Raw genomic sequence first — 17,477 nt, 5'->3', positions numbered from 1 at the left:
AGGTACAGAAATATTATTTTTGTCCACTTTTATAACGGGATGGCTATTCCACCTACTATTTAAAGTCAGTGTTTACCTGTAAGTACCCTAGTTTACTCAGATGGAATCTTCACCTTAATCTGCATTTAAAAATATTGTAAGCGTTGACTGTTTTACTCCTGCCAAAATTATCTTTGCCTTCATTTTTTTCTGTTTCCATTTCCCTTAGAAAAAGTCCTCCTTCCACTTAAAAAAAATGACCAAATGATTTTTAAGTGCCCTAGGCAAATATATAGTATGCATACTGATGAAGACAAAGAGAGGCCATCTATTTTTATGCAAGACATGAGGAGGTGTGTGTAAGAGATAAATGATGGGGAGAAAGAGGAAGAGGAGCAGTAGGAGGAAGAAAAGGGGAGGTAAGAGAGACTGCTTCTTTTCACTATTAAGACACAAAAAGTTCACTCTGACCTTTGGATTGTTTACTTTGCTACATGAGCAAGGCAGTATTAACACATGGGTGACCTAGAAGGCTAACATTTTGACACTCATTCAAAATAATGGATGTTATTGATTGTTAGTTCGACCTATCTTTGTGACAGGAGCTGAGTATTACTTGGAGGAAAGAAGAAATTGATACTAGAGGACAGCCCAGAGTCGTTTTTAGCTCAAGTGTTTTGCCAGTTTAGCTACGTGTTGTGTTACACACATAATTCTCTAAATTAAATGCCTGTGGTTACCAGACCTAACATCTCAGAAATAATATTTGCTAAATATATCTCTCTCACTTTGGGGAAGGCCCACATTCTTTTTTTGAATGTGTAATTTTTGCTCTCCTAAATAAACCTATCTGTAACTCAAAGGAAGGAAGGAAGGGAGGAAGGAAGAAAGGAAGGCAGGAAAGAAAAGAAAATCATATTTGTTACTACTATGGTTCGAATGTTTGTATCAATCTATATGTTGAGATCTTTACCCCTGAGGTGATGGTATAAGCAGGTGGAGATTTGGGAAGGTGTTGGCTGAACCCTCCTCAAAGGGATTGGAACCCAATGAGAGGGCTCCCTTGGTTCTTCCACCATGAAAAGGCACAGTGATAAGAGGGCTGTCTATAAGAGAATGGATCCTCACATGCTTGGGCTTGAAGCCTTGATTTTGGACTTCCAAGACTCCACAAAGTTAAAAAAATAAACTCTGTTGTTTATCAGCTACCCAGTTTATGTTGTCTTATGATAGTAGCCTAATCAAATTTAGATGGAAAATAGACATTGTTTCCTGATTTTTTTTCTGAGAGATATTCTAGTATGATTTCTCCCACTATATTATAAATTTGACATTTAGGATGGGCATTGATATCTGGATATACTTTATTAGGTGGTGCCCTGGATAGCTTCCTGGATGGCCCACCTCTTATTCCAGCCCCAGAAATTCTTGGCTGCTGTTAAAGCCCTCATTTTACCCTCTTGGAAAATAAAAAAAGAAAAATACATAACTAAGTACTAAATACATGTTCTTTGGAAGAATGGTCCATGGAATTAAAAAAACATAAATCGCTGTCATGATTTTATTCAAAAGAGTAAAAATAGCATCTTACCAGACATCCTCAGCATCTTCATCGCATTCTGCACCAAACTGACAGATGTCACAGGTGGATGTCTCCTTTTGACTGGTTTCTCCAGAGCCCTCATGGACTGTAGGACAGAGAAAAGCAAACAGAGGAGATGAAGATACATGTGCATGCTACCAAGGACTCTGAGACAATTTGGCATGAGGCCTGCCATTTTTTAGTGGGCTTCTTTGCTATGGGAGTTCATAAGAACTTCATACTCAACTCTCTTCTTGTCCATTATAGGCTGATTCTAATAATACCAGGCCACCCATTGATATGCAGTGAGCATTTATTTAAGTGCTTGATTAATAAGTAAATAGAACATATGAGACATAGGAATTAATTAATTAAAAGGGATTTAGATTATTGCTTCCCTAGAGAAAAATGCTAGTATTTATTTCCTAAAAACTACTTAGCATTTTCTTGCTTCTAAATTATAGATTTTTTTTCACTCACATGTTTTTGTGTCTATTTTTAAAAATAGTAAATGAGTAGCTCTGTCTTACAAGATATGTCCACTTTCTCTCCCTCAAACTGTAAGGTTCTTATAAGGAAAATTTGCTAATTATAAGTTCTTAGAAAGCAGATCTCAGTTTTTACCATAATTCCTTGAATCTTGAATATGTATTTTATAGAGCTAATCATAGTAATTTTCTCTGATTTATGAACATAAATTTTATTTTAATAACATATTCAATCACTGATGATGATTATTGATATTGGTTTTCCTATAGTTAGAGGTATAAAAATAGGCAAAATGAAGCTTAATTATAAAATTCACCTTTCAAAATCAGTGAGAACTTGAGAAAAACATTTCTAGTATTTTTGTGTGTAGGAGTAGGTACTGAGGGTTGAACCCAGGGATATTCTGCCTCTGAATTACACCACCACCCTTTCCTCATTTTTATAATTTTAAAAGTGTCTCTCTAAGTTGCTAAGGCTGGTCTTGAACCTGCCATCCTCCCCTTTCAGCATTCCCAATACTAAGATTACAGAAGTGTACCGCTTCACTAAATTTCTAGTATCTTGATTGAAAAAAAAAAAGTGCAGTGCTTTTGAGGTGAAGGATTGCTGTTTACCCAATTAAAAGATATATTGTTAGGCCGGGCGTGGTGGCGCACGCTTGTAATCCCCGCGCTTGGGAGGCAGAGACAGGAGGATCGCGCAGGTTCGAAGCCAGCCGCGCGCGCTGGCTTAGGAGACCCTGTTTCCAAATAAAAAAAATGTAAAAATAGGTCTGGGAGTGTAGCCCGGAGATAGAAGGGCTTCCAGGAACCCCAGTACCACCAAAAAAAAAAAAAAAAAAAAAAAAAAAAAAAAAAAAAAGATATATTGTTAGGCCAGGACTGGTGGCACATGCTTGTAATTCCAGTACTTTGGAGGCTGAGACAGGAGAGTAGGTTCGAAGCCAGCCTCAGCAGGTTAATAAGGCTCTCAGCAACTTAGTGAGAGCATTTCCAAATAAAATATAAAATAGGTCTTGGGGTATAGCCTAGAGGCAGAAGGCTTCTGGGTTCTCTTCCCAGTATCACACACATAAACACACAGAAAAAGATATATTGTTGAAAGAAAAAATAGTGTTACTTGAAAATGAAAAATTGCAGCAACCTAATTGCTAAAGATAATCAGATTCTACTCGCAGATTACTTGCCTTAAAATATGTGTTTAAACTCTAAGAGGGTCTTAAAAAGTGAACTTCTACAAAAGATCACTTATCTTCAATAGAAAAGATAAAAATAAGCAATTTATGTCTTTAGGAACTCTAATAAAACATTTTAAACAAAATAATTAATTAATATGCACCCTGACACTGTCAAATCCAATCTAATTTTGTTAATATGATATTTTTCTCCATCATTTGTTCTTTGTCTATTGTCAAGAGAGTTTTTTCATGTTTACCAAAGCAAAGATTTTTATTCCTGTGGAAATAATAATTAAATTGATATACCAAAAAAAAAAAAAAAAGGTAGGAGAACATCTTGAGCAAACTCTCTGATCTATAACTTTCCCAGGAAAGGTGTGATTTTTTTTTTATTCCTGAAACAACATATTTTTCCTGTGCTTGATGATCTGTGCTTACATTTTGTTATTTTCCCTGTGCTTGACAATCATAATGAGGTAGAATAGAAAAAATAAAATATTATGTAGAAAGAAGACAAATTGGGAAGAAGAGAAAAATCTAGTTTTAAAATCTGAAAAGTTCATAATCTCTAACTCCACCCTACAGGGGTGTGTTCTGTTTTAGGCAGAATCCTCAAAGAGCCCACATTCTAATCCGCTCCCCACCTGACACTCTGGAGATGCTTATTGGAGGGACAAGGTTAGCCCTCACCCAGCCAGTACTCATTGATTCTTGGAAGAAAAAGTCCAGACCTCCACCCCAGCCCTGTGCCTCTAGTCACAGCACCCTACCCCCAGGACCCTTATAAAGAAAGGATCCCAGAGATCCCTGGGCCTTCTCAGACTCTTAAAGTGGCCTGCACTCTCCCTTGAAGGTATAGCCTCACTTGTCTCTAACTGACAGATGATGAAGCGTTTTTTACCATGAAAGTCAAAGAGTCTGTGGGCCCTGGGGTGAGTTTCCCTTTCCCAAACCGGGGAACTCCTCAGAATTCCCTATGAGATTATTATGCTGACCGAGACAATAACCCATGTTTACTATACGAATTAAATTGTCAATTCTAATTGCACAAGTATTGATCGTGGTGCAGTTTTCAACTTGGAGATATTTTTTTTTTTTTTTTTACAAAAAAAGTGTTCCTCCTCGAAAAGAAGAAATTTTAGACTCTGATCAAATAGACAGCACTGATCTTATTATCCACTCTATTACTCTAATATGGGCAAGTCCATTAGAGTGGGGTATGGGGTAAGGAGGAAGCTGGGGCCTTACCTCAGGGGAGACTGAGCAGCTGAGGCTAGTCTTTTTATTACATATTATTAATGCAACACAGAAGTTGCTAATGGGAGAGAGTCTTTTAGTGATAGCAAGATTATCAACTTCCAGGCTAAAACTTCTCATCACTCAGGAAATGCTAACACGAGAAGAAGGTCTTTAATGACCAGCGATAGCTACTTAAGGGCAGCCTGTTTTCTTCAGGCCTTGGGATAGTTGGTTAGGGATCTACTGGAAGTAATCCAGGAATGGATTTTGCTAACTCAGCAGAACTAATAATAATACTTCTACCCGAAGTCCCATTACATTTCTATAAAAGGGGAGTTATTGCTAGAATGGATATGTTTGGGAATCTTCCCGTAAGGAGAAGTAAATTCTGAAGAAGAAATAGCCAGGCCCCATTCATAAATATTCTGGGAATGAAATACCTTTATATGAAGTCATCTGCAATAAAAACTATAGTCTTTCTATATTACCTGAAGTACAGGTTTTTACCTTTGTAATACACAATTAATCAATGCACAGATTTTATTTTACCTTGTAGACCAACAGTTCTTAAATAGGCTCAGAGCTCTGGTAGGTTTTATTTGTTTATTTATTTATTTGTTTAAATATTTATTTACTTGTTTTAATATAATTGTCATGTATTATGCTTGGAGTTACTTAATGACTTAGCTTGGGGCTTGAATATGCATACTTTAAAAAAAAAAAAAACACCATCCCTGCATAAGAATCTGAGTCTAAGCAATTGGGAAAGAAGTATCCTTGGTCCCCAGGGCCTCAGTCATTGTCTACCACAGATTTCCAATATTATAAAGTGCTGCAAGGATCTTGGGTTTCATTAAAATGCAGATTCTGATTTAGTAGGTGTGAGGAGTGGCCTTGGGTTCTGCATTTCTTACATCCTCCTCCCCCCATAGGTGTTTTTTTATATCCCACATACTTCTACAGCTGGTCCATAGTCTGCCTTTCAGGTAGAGTGTTTTCTAAACCACAATTCATAAAAGCTATTAGTGAGTAGTGAAACTAGTGGGACAGGACCCACATTTTTAGATATGACACAGACTATACTAGACTAAAAGTTTTAAAGTACAACTTATGTATCAAGAATATGCACAATAAGTTGCAATCCTTAGTAAAGGTCATAGTCATAAAAGCTTGAAAACCAGTGATTTAGCAAGTGTTTTGTGCTTAGCAAATGTGCATTATATTGAATTGTTTCATTTTTGTCTTCTTTCTATATTACCAGAAACAGAAAGGATCAGTGCTTAGTTGTTTGCAGTCATATAATGATTATATAGGAATAAAATCCATTTATCCTGAAGTATTATCTTAACCATTCATTTGCATTTTAAGCCTTTTATTTTGAATTGTAAAGTAAAAGAATTATTTCTTTTTATTTTATGGGAATGAGTTTCGAGCCAGGCATATAGTGGTACATGTCTGTCTGTAATCTCAGTATGTGAGAGATTGAGATTGGAGGATCACTGGTTCAAGGACAGCCTCAGCAACATAGCAAGACTCGCAGAAAGCTAGAAGGACACTGTTTCAAAAGCAAAAATAAAAAAGGGCTGGGTATGTAGCTCAAAGATAGTGTCCCTGGATTCAACCGCCAGTAACACACACACCACACAACAACAACAAAAAAAAAACAACAACAAAAATCAGGTTTTGGCAAGTGACTGAAGGAAATCTGAGGGGCAAGGGAGATGGAGTTATTAAAAGCATGGCATAAAGTTGAATGTGGCAGTGCACACCTGTAATTCCAGTACTTGGGAGGCTTAAACAGAAGGATCACAGGTTGAAGGCTGGCACAGACTAACTTAGCAAGACTCTGTTTCAAAATAAAACAAAGTGTGGCTGGAGGTGTAGCTCAGTAGAATTCCCCGGGTTCAATTTGCAATACCACAAGAAACACACACACACACACACACACACACACACACACACACACACACACCATATTCAGTATGGTATTGGTGTTGCACAGTTAAAACTGAGTTATTCCTTCTAGGAATAATTGGAATTGGAAGATTACAAGAAATGATCGAAGACCTCTTCCTCTGCTCTGCCTGTGTGTTTTCATCTGTAGTTTACTGACATTCCCTCCTCACCACTTTGTTTTGGGTCACACAGGGGTGCCTGGTCCTCTACACTAACAGGTGTACCAAGCCCAGTCTCTCTGCCCAACTAATTTTTACACTTTTTATTTCTCTTGGAATATTCTTAACCTACTTCTGAAAACACTGCAGAATATAATGTTCAAACACAGTCACTCAGTGTCACTCATTTTCTACAAATGGAGTTGAAATTGACATGCAGTTCAACACCCAGATCTGAAGGGCATCTGGGTGGCTTCCAGGTTTGGTCTGGGAATTATAATTGGCCTGAGGGTGCAGCTCAGTAGTGTAGTGGTAGAGCACAAAGTTATTAGTATGTTTGATGCTCTGGGTTTGATCCTTAGCACATAAACAAACAAATAAATGAAAATGTAATTGAATATTTATGAATAAAGCAGCTATAAATATTCTTGTAAAAGATTTTGTGCTCATATTTTTTTATGTGTGGTACCAGGAATTAAATATAATGGTGCTCTATCACTGAGCTACTTGCCCAGACCATTTTAATTTTTAGACAGGATCTTGATAAATTGCAAAGACTGGCCTCGTATGATGATCCTCATACTTCAGATTCCCAAGGAGCTGGGAATACAGGTGTGTGCCACCAGGCCTGGTGTGCACACGTTTTTATTACTCTTGAACAACTACCTAGCAACAGGATTATTTATTACTAAGGTAAAAATTATTATTGTTGGCATTTTTTACTTTTATTTTCCAGTTGCAGAAATCTTTAATATATTTTGGTATAATATTTTTGTGAACTATACATCTTGCATTTCTCATTGAAGAATTGTACTTCTTCAATGAGTGGAAGTTTTTATCAAAGTAAATTTATTTGCATATGTTTTTATTTATGTATTTACATAGGTATGTATGTATGTATGTATGTATTTACTTACTTACTTATCGGTACTGGGTTATTTATTTACTTACGTACTTACTTATTGAATCCAGGTGAATTCTACCTCTGAGCTCCACCACAATATATTTTTATTTTTCATTTGGAAATGGGGTCTCCCTAAGTTGGGGAGGGTCTTGCTAATTTTTTAAGTTTGAGTATGAACCTGTGATCCTCCCATCTCAGCCTTCCATCTCAGCCTCCCATGTCAGTACCTATGTACTAGTATTGCAGATTTCTGTCACCAGGTCCAGCTATTATTTTTATTTCTGTGTAACTTCTAGAAAGATTTCTTCTCAGAAGTCATAAGAATACTATTTTCTTCAAGCCTTTATGTTAATAATTTTTAAATTTTGTTTTATACTCAGGCTTATGATCTATCTCAAATTGGATTTTGTATATGATGTGAAGAGAATCGGTTATTTCCCAAATGTTTTGATTTTTTTCTCTTGATCTCTAAATGTGGTAGATTCAATGATTTTTACATGTTAAGTTAATCTTGTTTTCTAGGAAAATATCAAACATGATCATGGCATATTAACTCTTTTCTATACTGATAAATTTCATTTTCTGATATTGTGTTAATAATTTTAAATCTATATTCATGAGATAATCTGTCTGTAGTTTTCCTGTATTGTACATGCTTGATTTTAGTTTCGTAGTTAAAATGTTTCTATAAAATGAGTTAAGAAGTGGTTCTATGTTCTCTACTCATGAAGGAGGTTGTATATTTAATCAATGAAATTACCTGAACTCAAAATATTTTTAAAGTTATTTAATTACTAATTTTATTTGTTTATGTGACTCTTTTAATGCTATTTTATTCATTTGGCTCCAATTATTTTCTTGCAGTATGTAACTAGGATTTAATTTATAATTTATTTTAGTTTCTTATAAGAAGTATTTCACTTTCTACCTTTTTACTTTCTAAAATAGGTATTTAAATAATAAATTTCCTTGTAAAAACTGCTTTACATGCGCCCTGTAAATTTTGTGTGTTATAACATCTTTGAAATTTCTTCTTTGACCTAGAAATTATTTAGTAGTGTGTTTATTTTTCTTTTTGATAGTGAGGATTGCACTCAGGGCCATTCTACCTTCAAACTGTACCCACAACCTGATTTTATTCTTTTGTTGTTTTGAAACAGAGTCTTGGTAGTTTTCTGAGTCTGTCTTCAAATGAGACTGACTCAGCTAGTGTCTGTAGTTTTCTTGAATTGTACATTCCTGTACAATACAAGGGAGTATAATTCAACTTATTCTAGACAGTATAATTTAATTTAAATCCTTTTCAATATAACAAATCTCCTTTTATGGTCCAGGATATGGTCTATGTTAAGTATTCCAGAAGTACCATAGAAATGTGACTTATACTTATGTGGAATAATTTCCTATTAATAATAATTAGCTTAAGTTCTTGGTTAGTGTTATTCAAATTACCCATAGCTGTACTGATATTTTTGTTTGTTTTATCTATCACCAAAAAAACGTGTTAAAACTCTATACTGGTGATAGTAAATTTGCTTGAAATTAAACCCAGGGATGTCCTACCTCTGAGCTAAACCCCCAGTCCTATTTTATTTTAAAACAAGGTTTTGCTAAGTTACTATGCACTGGTCTTAAACCTGCAATTTTCCTATCTCACCCTCCTAAATAATGGAATTACAAGCATGACCCATCATGCCTGGAGATCCTATTCATTTTAAAGTCTGCTTTATTCTAATACTCTTACCACCTTGCCAACATCTTTTGCTTTTTGTTTATACTAGTTTACTTTCAATCTCTTTGTTTTCTTATATTTAAAATGTGTTTCTTATAAACAACATATAGTTGGGTGTTGCTGTTTTGTCCAGTCTGAATATAATATATATGCATTTAATCAAACTGAAGCTTTTTTATCTAGTCAAAATACATGTTTATTTAGGAATTCTATTCACTATAAAAGAGAAGAAAATCATGTCATTTGCAAGAAGATGGAAAGACCTGGGAAATATTATGTTAAGTGAGATAAGCCAGACATAGAAAGAGAAGGGACATATGTTTCCTATAATTTGCCCAAATTAGGGAGTATTAGAAATACCATAGGGACTCCAGATAATGCAGGAGAAACCTCAGCAAAGCTAGAATGGAAGAATAGGAGAGGAAGAAGGATGAGGTTGATTAATGGAGGAGCTACATCTGAATATATGTAAAAGTATGAATATAGCATGGTTAACCTGGACACTCATTGTTGGAGGGGGAGGGGAAGAAGAGGGGGAGAGGTCACCAAGCACAGTAGGAATGCATGTCATTTTTAATATGTTCCACATAAAAATAAAATAATTAAATAAATAAATCCTCAAATGAATCTCTTAAAATAAAAAGTTTTACTGAAAAAAATACATGTCCATTTATTATAATCTAATTATTGATATATTTGGCTTTAAGCCCATAAACTTAATGTTTGACTCGTATTTGGCTTATCTTCTTGTGTTCCACTTTTCTGGTTTCTGGTATTTTTGGTGTTTAAGATAGTGTATAGTATTCATTTTATTTTATTTTGTATTTGTGTGTGTGTGTGTGTGCATAGCACTAGTAATTGAATCCAGAAACATTCTACTTCTACACTACAGCCCCCAGCCCTATTTTTTTAAATTAAATTTTAGTTTGAAACAAGATCTTACTAGGTTGATGAGAGTTTATTCAACTTACTTGCTGAGGCTGTCCTTGAACCTGTGATTCCCCTATCTCAGCTTCCCAAGTATCAGTACTACAAGCACATGCCACTATGCTCAGTTTGTTTTTTCTCTTTTAATAATTTTTTTGGGATATATTTATTTGAGTTATTATTTTAGTGGGTATTTTAATATCCATCTTTAAATAATCCTAATATATTATTTCATTAAAATTTATTAATTTTATGAAACATATGTAATGACTATATTCTAATATTTGCTTTCTTATCACTAAATATTTTATTTTTACCTACAGGATAAAATTCAGGCATCTTTTTATAGCTTTTTATTGGTGCATTGTATTCATACATCTTGATGGGATAAAAGATGGTGGAGGCACACATCACCCAATTAGCCCCTATCCCATCCCCACTCCATTCCCTCCCCATCCCTCCTTCCCATGCTTGGCTTAGTGACTGACTTTGATATGTTTGTTTAAGTACATCATGTGCTTTAGAGAGTTTCCCTCTTCCTGCCCCCATCCTCTCAGTTAGGTCGCCTTATTTGCTCATCTACAGAGTCTCCTTCTTCATCTAGAGTGCCTCCTGTTACCCATTTCTCCCTAGTTTTTGCATATTAGGGAGATCATCCGATTTCTTCTTTTTTTGTGACTGACTAATCTCATTTAGCATAATGTCCTCCAGTTCCATCCATTTCCCTATAAACGATGTAATTGTGTTTTTCTTTATGAGTCTTTTAGAAGTCAGTTTTACTTTAAATAGCCAACCTGCTCTTTTGTGTTAATTTCAAAAGGAAAAACTCAGACACTGCAGGAATAATGAAGACACCTGCCAATTATTACTAAATGATTTGACTTCTGATCTATATTTGCTCTAATTTTCAAGACTTGCCCGTATTATCACATTCTCCGTGGAAAGAATATTGTCATATCACAAGTAGCATAGATTGGATTAATTTCTCATTTTTTTCTTTTTCTAATAAAAGTATTACACGTTTCTAAGTATAGCCACATGATTTTCAGTTTCACGATATCACACTCGGACTTGTGACATGAATGTGAAATTGAAACTGGAGGCAGTTCTGAATAGAGGCTCTATAAAAAGCCATCATTTTGATTTTTACTTTCTTGCTCTTTCTTGTGTGTGTGTGTGTGTGTGTGTGTGTGTGTGTGTGCGCGCGCGCGCGTGTGTGTGTGCATAATGTGTACATATATACATTTTAAAATATGGACTGTTCTTCCAAACAGTTTCAGAATAAGAAGATATATAGAGCAGAGCCATAGTTGACCACAGCACAGCTACAGAAGCAAGAAATATGCCTCTGATGCTGTACGCCCCTGGGTGTCTGAGGTCATTTGTAACTGTACCTTTACCTAGCGAAAGCTGACTAATAAAACATGGAGTAATGTTATGAACAAATTCTAAGGAAACAAATATTTTCACGTCATTTTTCACATCTCAGAGTTTGTTTGCTTTACTTATTTACACAACCCTAGATCTGCTTTTAATTTTCTTTAAGTCTTCCTTTCAGTTTTATTATTTCCTTTCTATGTCAGCATATATTTTACAATAGTGAAAGCATTTTTTTTATTATATTTTGATTTTCTCCCAAGATAACACCACCTTTCTCAGCCTACGTGTGTGTCTTATTTCCTCCTCGTGTATCTTTAGTACCTCTTGGACCAATATGTATGATGTTTCATTCACTTAAGCATAATATAAAATATGTATAAATAGATGCCAAAATATGCATCCAGTCTGAAGTTAAGTAGTCCTCGAAACTATCAGATTGTATCAACAAAGAGAATACAATTTCCAGATTTATTTTTAAAATTTAATTTAATTTTAATTAAATTAAATTAATTAATTTATTTTAAAAATTTTTGGTGGTACTGGGGTTCCTGGAAACCCTTCTACCTCCGGCCTACACTCCCGGACCTATTTTATATTTTTATTTGGAAACAGGGTCTCTTAAGCCATCAAGGCTGGCTTTGAACCTGTGCGATCCTCCTGTCTCTGCCTCCCAAGCGCGGGAATTACAAATTTGCGCCACCACACCCAGCTAAATTTCCAGATTTAAAATGTGGCTCTAGCCGGGCGTGGTGGCGCACGCTTGTAATCCCCGCGCTTGGGAGGCAGAGACAGGAGGATCGCGCAGGTTCGAAGCCATCCGCGCTGGCGTAAGAGACCCTGTTTCAAAAATATAAAATAGGTCTGGGAGCGTAGCCCGGAGGTAGAAGGGCTTCCAGGAACCCCAGTACCACCAAAAAAAAAAAAAAAAAAAAAAAAAAAAAAAAAAATGTGGCTCTAGCCAGGCATGGTGGCAATGGTGGCACAAGCTTGTAATCCCCGCGCTAGGAAGGCAGAGACAGGAGGATTGTGGAGGTTCGAAGCCAGCCTTGATGGCTTAAGAGACCCTCTTTCCAAAAAAATAAAAACTAGGTCTGGGAGAGTAGCCCGGAGGTAGAAGGACTTCCAGAAACCCCAGTACCAAAAAAAAAAAAAAAAAAAAAGAAAAAAAAAAAAGAAAGAAAAAAAGAAAGAAAGATGACTCTAGCCAGCCAGGCATGGTGGGAGTGTAGCCCAGAGGTATAAGGACTTCCAGGAACCCCAGTACCACCAAATAAATAAATTAATTAATTAAATAAAATGTGACTCTTTGCTGGTTTTACATTCATTTAAATTATTATGAAGATGAGAATAAGGAGAAACAATTTTTATATAAAATTTATATTGATCCTAATAGGAAATTTTTCAAAATTTAGAACATATTTCTTTTAGTTATTATCATACCAATGGTCAGTGTTTTTCCTTAAACAGGTAGAATGACAGTTTGGGGGAGACTTTTTATCTCTACTTTAACAAAATTTTTATTGGTATTTTGTAATCATACATCTTAATGGAGTACAAGATGGTAGAGGTATACATGTGATGTGTGTATGCATCTCTACTTTTTACATATAACTGATCATCTGGGCGTGGTGGCACACACTTGTAATCCCCGAGTTTGGGAGGTGGAGACAGGGGGATCGCGCAGGTTCGAAGCCAGCCAGCCGCGCTCGTTTAGGAGACCCTGTTTCCAAATGAAAAAGTATAAAATAGGTCTGGGAGTGTAGCCCAGAAGTAGAAGGGTTTCCAGGAACCCCAGTGCTACCAAAAAATGAAAGAAAGAAAGAAAGAAAGAAAGAAAGAAAGAAAGAAAGAAAGAAAGAAAGAAAGAAAGGAAGAAAGAAGAAAGAAAGAAAAGAAAAGAAAGAAAGAAGGAAAGAAAGAAAGAAGGAAAGAAAGAGAAAGAAAGAGAAGCCGGGCGTGGTGGTGCACACTTGTAATCCCCGCACTTGGGAGGTGGAGACAGGAGGATCGCACAGGTTCGAAGCCAGCCGCACTAGCTTAAGAGACCCTGTTTCCAAAGAAAATTATATAAAATAATAGGTCTGGGAGTGTAGCCTGGAGGTAGAAGGACTACCAGGAACTCCAGTACCACACACACACACAAAAAAAAAAAAAAAAAAAAAAAGGAAAGAAGGAAAGGAAGGAAGGAAGGAAGGAAGGAAGGAAGGAAGGAAGGAAGGAAGGAAGGAAGGAAAAATAGGGCTGGTAGTGTAGCTCTGAGGTAGAATGCTCCTGGGTTCAGTTCCCAATACCACACACACAAAAAAATAACTGATCGATGGTAGTGTTCAACATATCTATTGTAACTAAAAATACTTTATCAAATTATGAATTCCAATTTTTCTTTGTGAATAGATATTGTATAAGTTACTATCTTATTGTCACCTAAAAACTGGACTGTGAATTTTCCTTCAAATGAAGAATATATTTCACTTAAAGAATGGAAAGAAAATATTAAATCAAAACTTCTTGTTCCTTCTTTAATTTGCACAACTCTCTTGCTTTTCATGGCACATGCCAGTTTTCCTCTCACATGCTTCTCCCACGTGTAAGTTGTAGTTAAATGGAAGCTGTTGCCAGTTCCGAGCGGCCCAGAAAATTCTAAGCTGTTGTTTCTGAGCCATAGTCATGTTATTTTTTATATTTTCTGACTTTTCCCTAGAAACCCCAATATGACTTTAGGGAAATATAAAAAGGGAACACTTTATTTTTAATATAAATGATGATATCTATTATATGAAATAAATATGTTATATATATAATTTCATATTTATTATATGAAATAAATAAATATAAATATATTCATATAAATGAAAATATTTATTTTATGAATAATACTTATGCTGCTACATACTACTGAACTGAGAAAAATAAGAGATGGGAAATTTTGGTGTACATAACTAACAGTTCAATATTATATATGTATTCAGATTTTAGGGAGGAAATCCATTACCTTTGCTTTCTTTTAATTAGAACAAATACAGCCCTACAGATAATTTTTAATTGATTTAAATGCCAAAAACTAAAGAGAGGTTGAAATTACACATATACCTAATGTCTTCAAATTCTAAAAAAAAACCCAAACCCTTGAAAAATCCAAGAACAAAGTTTATGACTGAGCAAATGTAATTTCATATAAAATTCTTCAAAGCAAGGCATTACAAAAAATTTAGTTTTTTATAATTAAAGTAGTTTGCTAGAGCTTGACAAAGCTTCTTTAGAAATAACATAATTTATCTTCTGCACAATGAAAATACAATTTAAGAGATTACTGCAAAGCTACTATGTTGAAGCACATTTCTGTTGTCATCATTTAAGTCTGACTGGTTTCAATTAATTTTGTTTGAGTTACAACTAAAGATTCTTAGTCGATTTTAACTAAGAAAAGAGAGAGATGAAGCCAGTAAGGAAGACAAGTGAGAAGAAAAGAGGAAGGGAAACATTTGATATCAGGTGTAGCTGTTCCAGCTAGACTTTATGAAATGATATCATATAAAATAAATGGTAATTGCAAGCAAAAATAGGGCTATTGTTTTCAGTATAATTAAATTGAATCATTTTATGCACATTCATATTGTTTTATTTTTTCCCTTATTGCATACCCGAGAGATGAAATATTTCTTTTTTATTGATAAGTTCTGAACTTTGGTTTGGAGGGTACCAGACCTCAATTATAGGAGGTTGAGTAAAGGTTGAATTAACTTTAACAAGCCTAACATTTGTTTTGGGGAAGGTTAATGTAACTGACATAATGTTGGTTTTGGTAAAAATTTACATGTCATGCTTACGTCTATTTTCCCATTCCTTTGCCACTGTACTAGTTTGAATTTCATCATACATTGCTATTTTCAGTTGTTATTAGTACATATTTATATAGAGCAATGGATTTCATTGTGGCAATATTAGTACATGCATATCATGCTTTGATCATTTTCGCCATCACTGCTTACTCCCATGGACCCTCCTTTCTCCCCTTCCCTGATCTCCTTCCTCTTCACTAATAGACTCCATTCTAATTTCATGTCTTAATTTTTTTTCTAAATTTTACTTATGAGAAAAAAAAGTGATACTTGTCTTTCTAAATCTGGCTTAACAGGATGATGTCCAATTCCATCCATTTTTTATAAAATGACAATGACTTTCTTCATTATGGCTCAATAATATTCATATATATATATATATATATATATATATATATATATATATATACATATACTGTTTTTTCTTTTACCTATTCATAGTTTGACAGGCTCCTAGGTTGATGCATAACTAGGCTATCATGAATTTTGTTGTGAAACAACATGGGTATGCAGGCATCTTCACAGAATGCTGTCCTTAATTCCATGGGGAATATACCCACGAGTGTGCTATAGCTGGATCATACTGTCGTTCTGTTTCTAGTTATTTGGGGAACCTTCCTTCATGCTGACTTCTAACTGCAGTGAGATGGGGACTTAATGTAGTTTTGACTTGAATTTCATGAGTAGCTAAAGATCTTGAACAAGTTTTTCATATAATTATTGGCCTTGTATAAGTAAGGAGATACGTCTATTCAGCTCATCTGCCCATTAATTGACTGAGTTATTTACTTTTTAATGTTATGTTTTATGTTTTGAGTTCTTTATATATTTGAATATTAATCCTTTATCTGAAACATAGCTGGCAATGATTTTCTCTTCTTTTGCAGATAGTTTCTTTAATTTGTTAACTCCATTGCTGTGCATGTTTTTAATTTAATGCAATCCCATTTTCCATTCCTGCTAAGATTATCTGAGCTATTGGAGTTCTATTCAACAAGTTCCCTGTGCCTCTATTTTGAAGTGTTAAACCTAATTTTCTTCTAACAATTTCAAAGTTTCAGGTTTCAGATGGGTATAATGGAGCATGCCTATAATCCCAGTCCTTGGGAGACTGAGGCAGGAAAATCACAGGTTGGAGGCCAGCCTCAGCAACTTAGTGAGACTCTCAACAATTTAGCAAGACACTGTTTCAAAATAACAAAGACTGGGGTGTGCATCTTAAAAGTAAAAAGCCCTCGGATTCAATCCCTAATACCAAAAGTAAAAATAAAAATAAAAAAATTTTCAGGTCTTATACTTAAGGCTTTGATGCTTGTCTAAATTTTAAATTAAATTTCTAACTAGCTAATCTCTACACATGCAATCTTGCCTTTTTAAAATATATCTCCCATATACCTTATTGAAATTAAAATCTGACTTTTCCCCTTAAAATTAAAAATGACATGAAGTAATCTAGAGGCAGATACTAGCTTGACAAAATCTAGGCCTGGTGCTAGGAGGGGTAGGTATGAACTGTCCAGCTTCTCTCTGAGTTCCAGATTTTTTACTTGCAAAGTGAGATGCCTTTCCTGCTTAGCTCCCAGATGGAGGCAGGGGTGGGGGGGATTAAACAGGATGATGTGTGAGAGTGCTTTGTACCCCCTCAATTGTCCTGTCACCCTAAGGTGTTTTCATTAAGAAAGTGTTAAAGGTGAAGCAAAGTAATTCTCTTATTCCAAGTAAGAAGATGTTGGAGGCAGTCCAAAACAACTGAACTTCTAAAATGTGAATTTTTGGCCCTGTGAATGGCCTGATAATGATACTGGTGTAAAAATTCTTTGTGGGAACAGCGAAATAAGAATAATAAAACAACATAACAAAGTAAAAATACAGTGGAGCATACAGAAGAAGCCTGAATCAAGACATGCTAGTACAGGGAGTAAAAGGATTGAAAGAGAAACAGGAGAAAAGTGGACATGGAATCTCTGGAAGATGCCCTCAGACACTGTCCAGAGCTCCAGGCCCTTTGCATTAGTACACTGGACCTTGGAATAATGACCACATTAAGGTAATATTGTCAATTTTTTTATTGTTGACGATAGCAATTAAATTAAGAATTTTGTTCTTTCCTTTTAA

The 17,477-nt window shown here is 35.1% G+C and overlaps 1 protein-coding gene across 1 annotated transcript in view; it reads right to left on the bottom strand.

Annotated features, from left to right (window-relative positions):
• TMEFF2 (transmembrane protein with EGF like and two follistatin like domains 2) overlaps positions 1–17,477 on the bottom strand; it is a gene marked incomplete at both ends in the record, with an annotated part of 268,185 nt that overhangs the window by 119,266 nt on the left and 131,442 nt on the right. Inside the window, one exon of the mRNA XM_080720021.1 lies at positions 1,571–1,667. Within this exon, the coding sequence (XP_080576147.1) occupies positions 1,571–1,667 (97 nt within the window). The remainder of the gene's footprint in view (positions 1–1,570; positions 1,668–17,477) is intronic.

This window comes from Muscardinus avellanarius (assembly GCF_963383645.1).
Source record: "Muscardinus avellanarius genome assembly, chromosome: 2".
Lineage (NCBI taxonomy): Eukaryota > Metazoa > Chordata > Mammalia > Rodentia > Gliridae > Muscardinus > Muscardinus avellanarius.
This window is presented reverse-complemented; position numbering and strand designations above follow the sequence as displayed.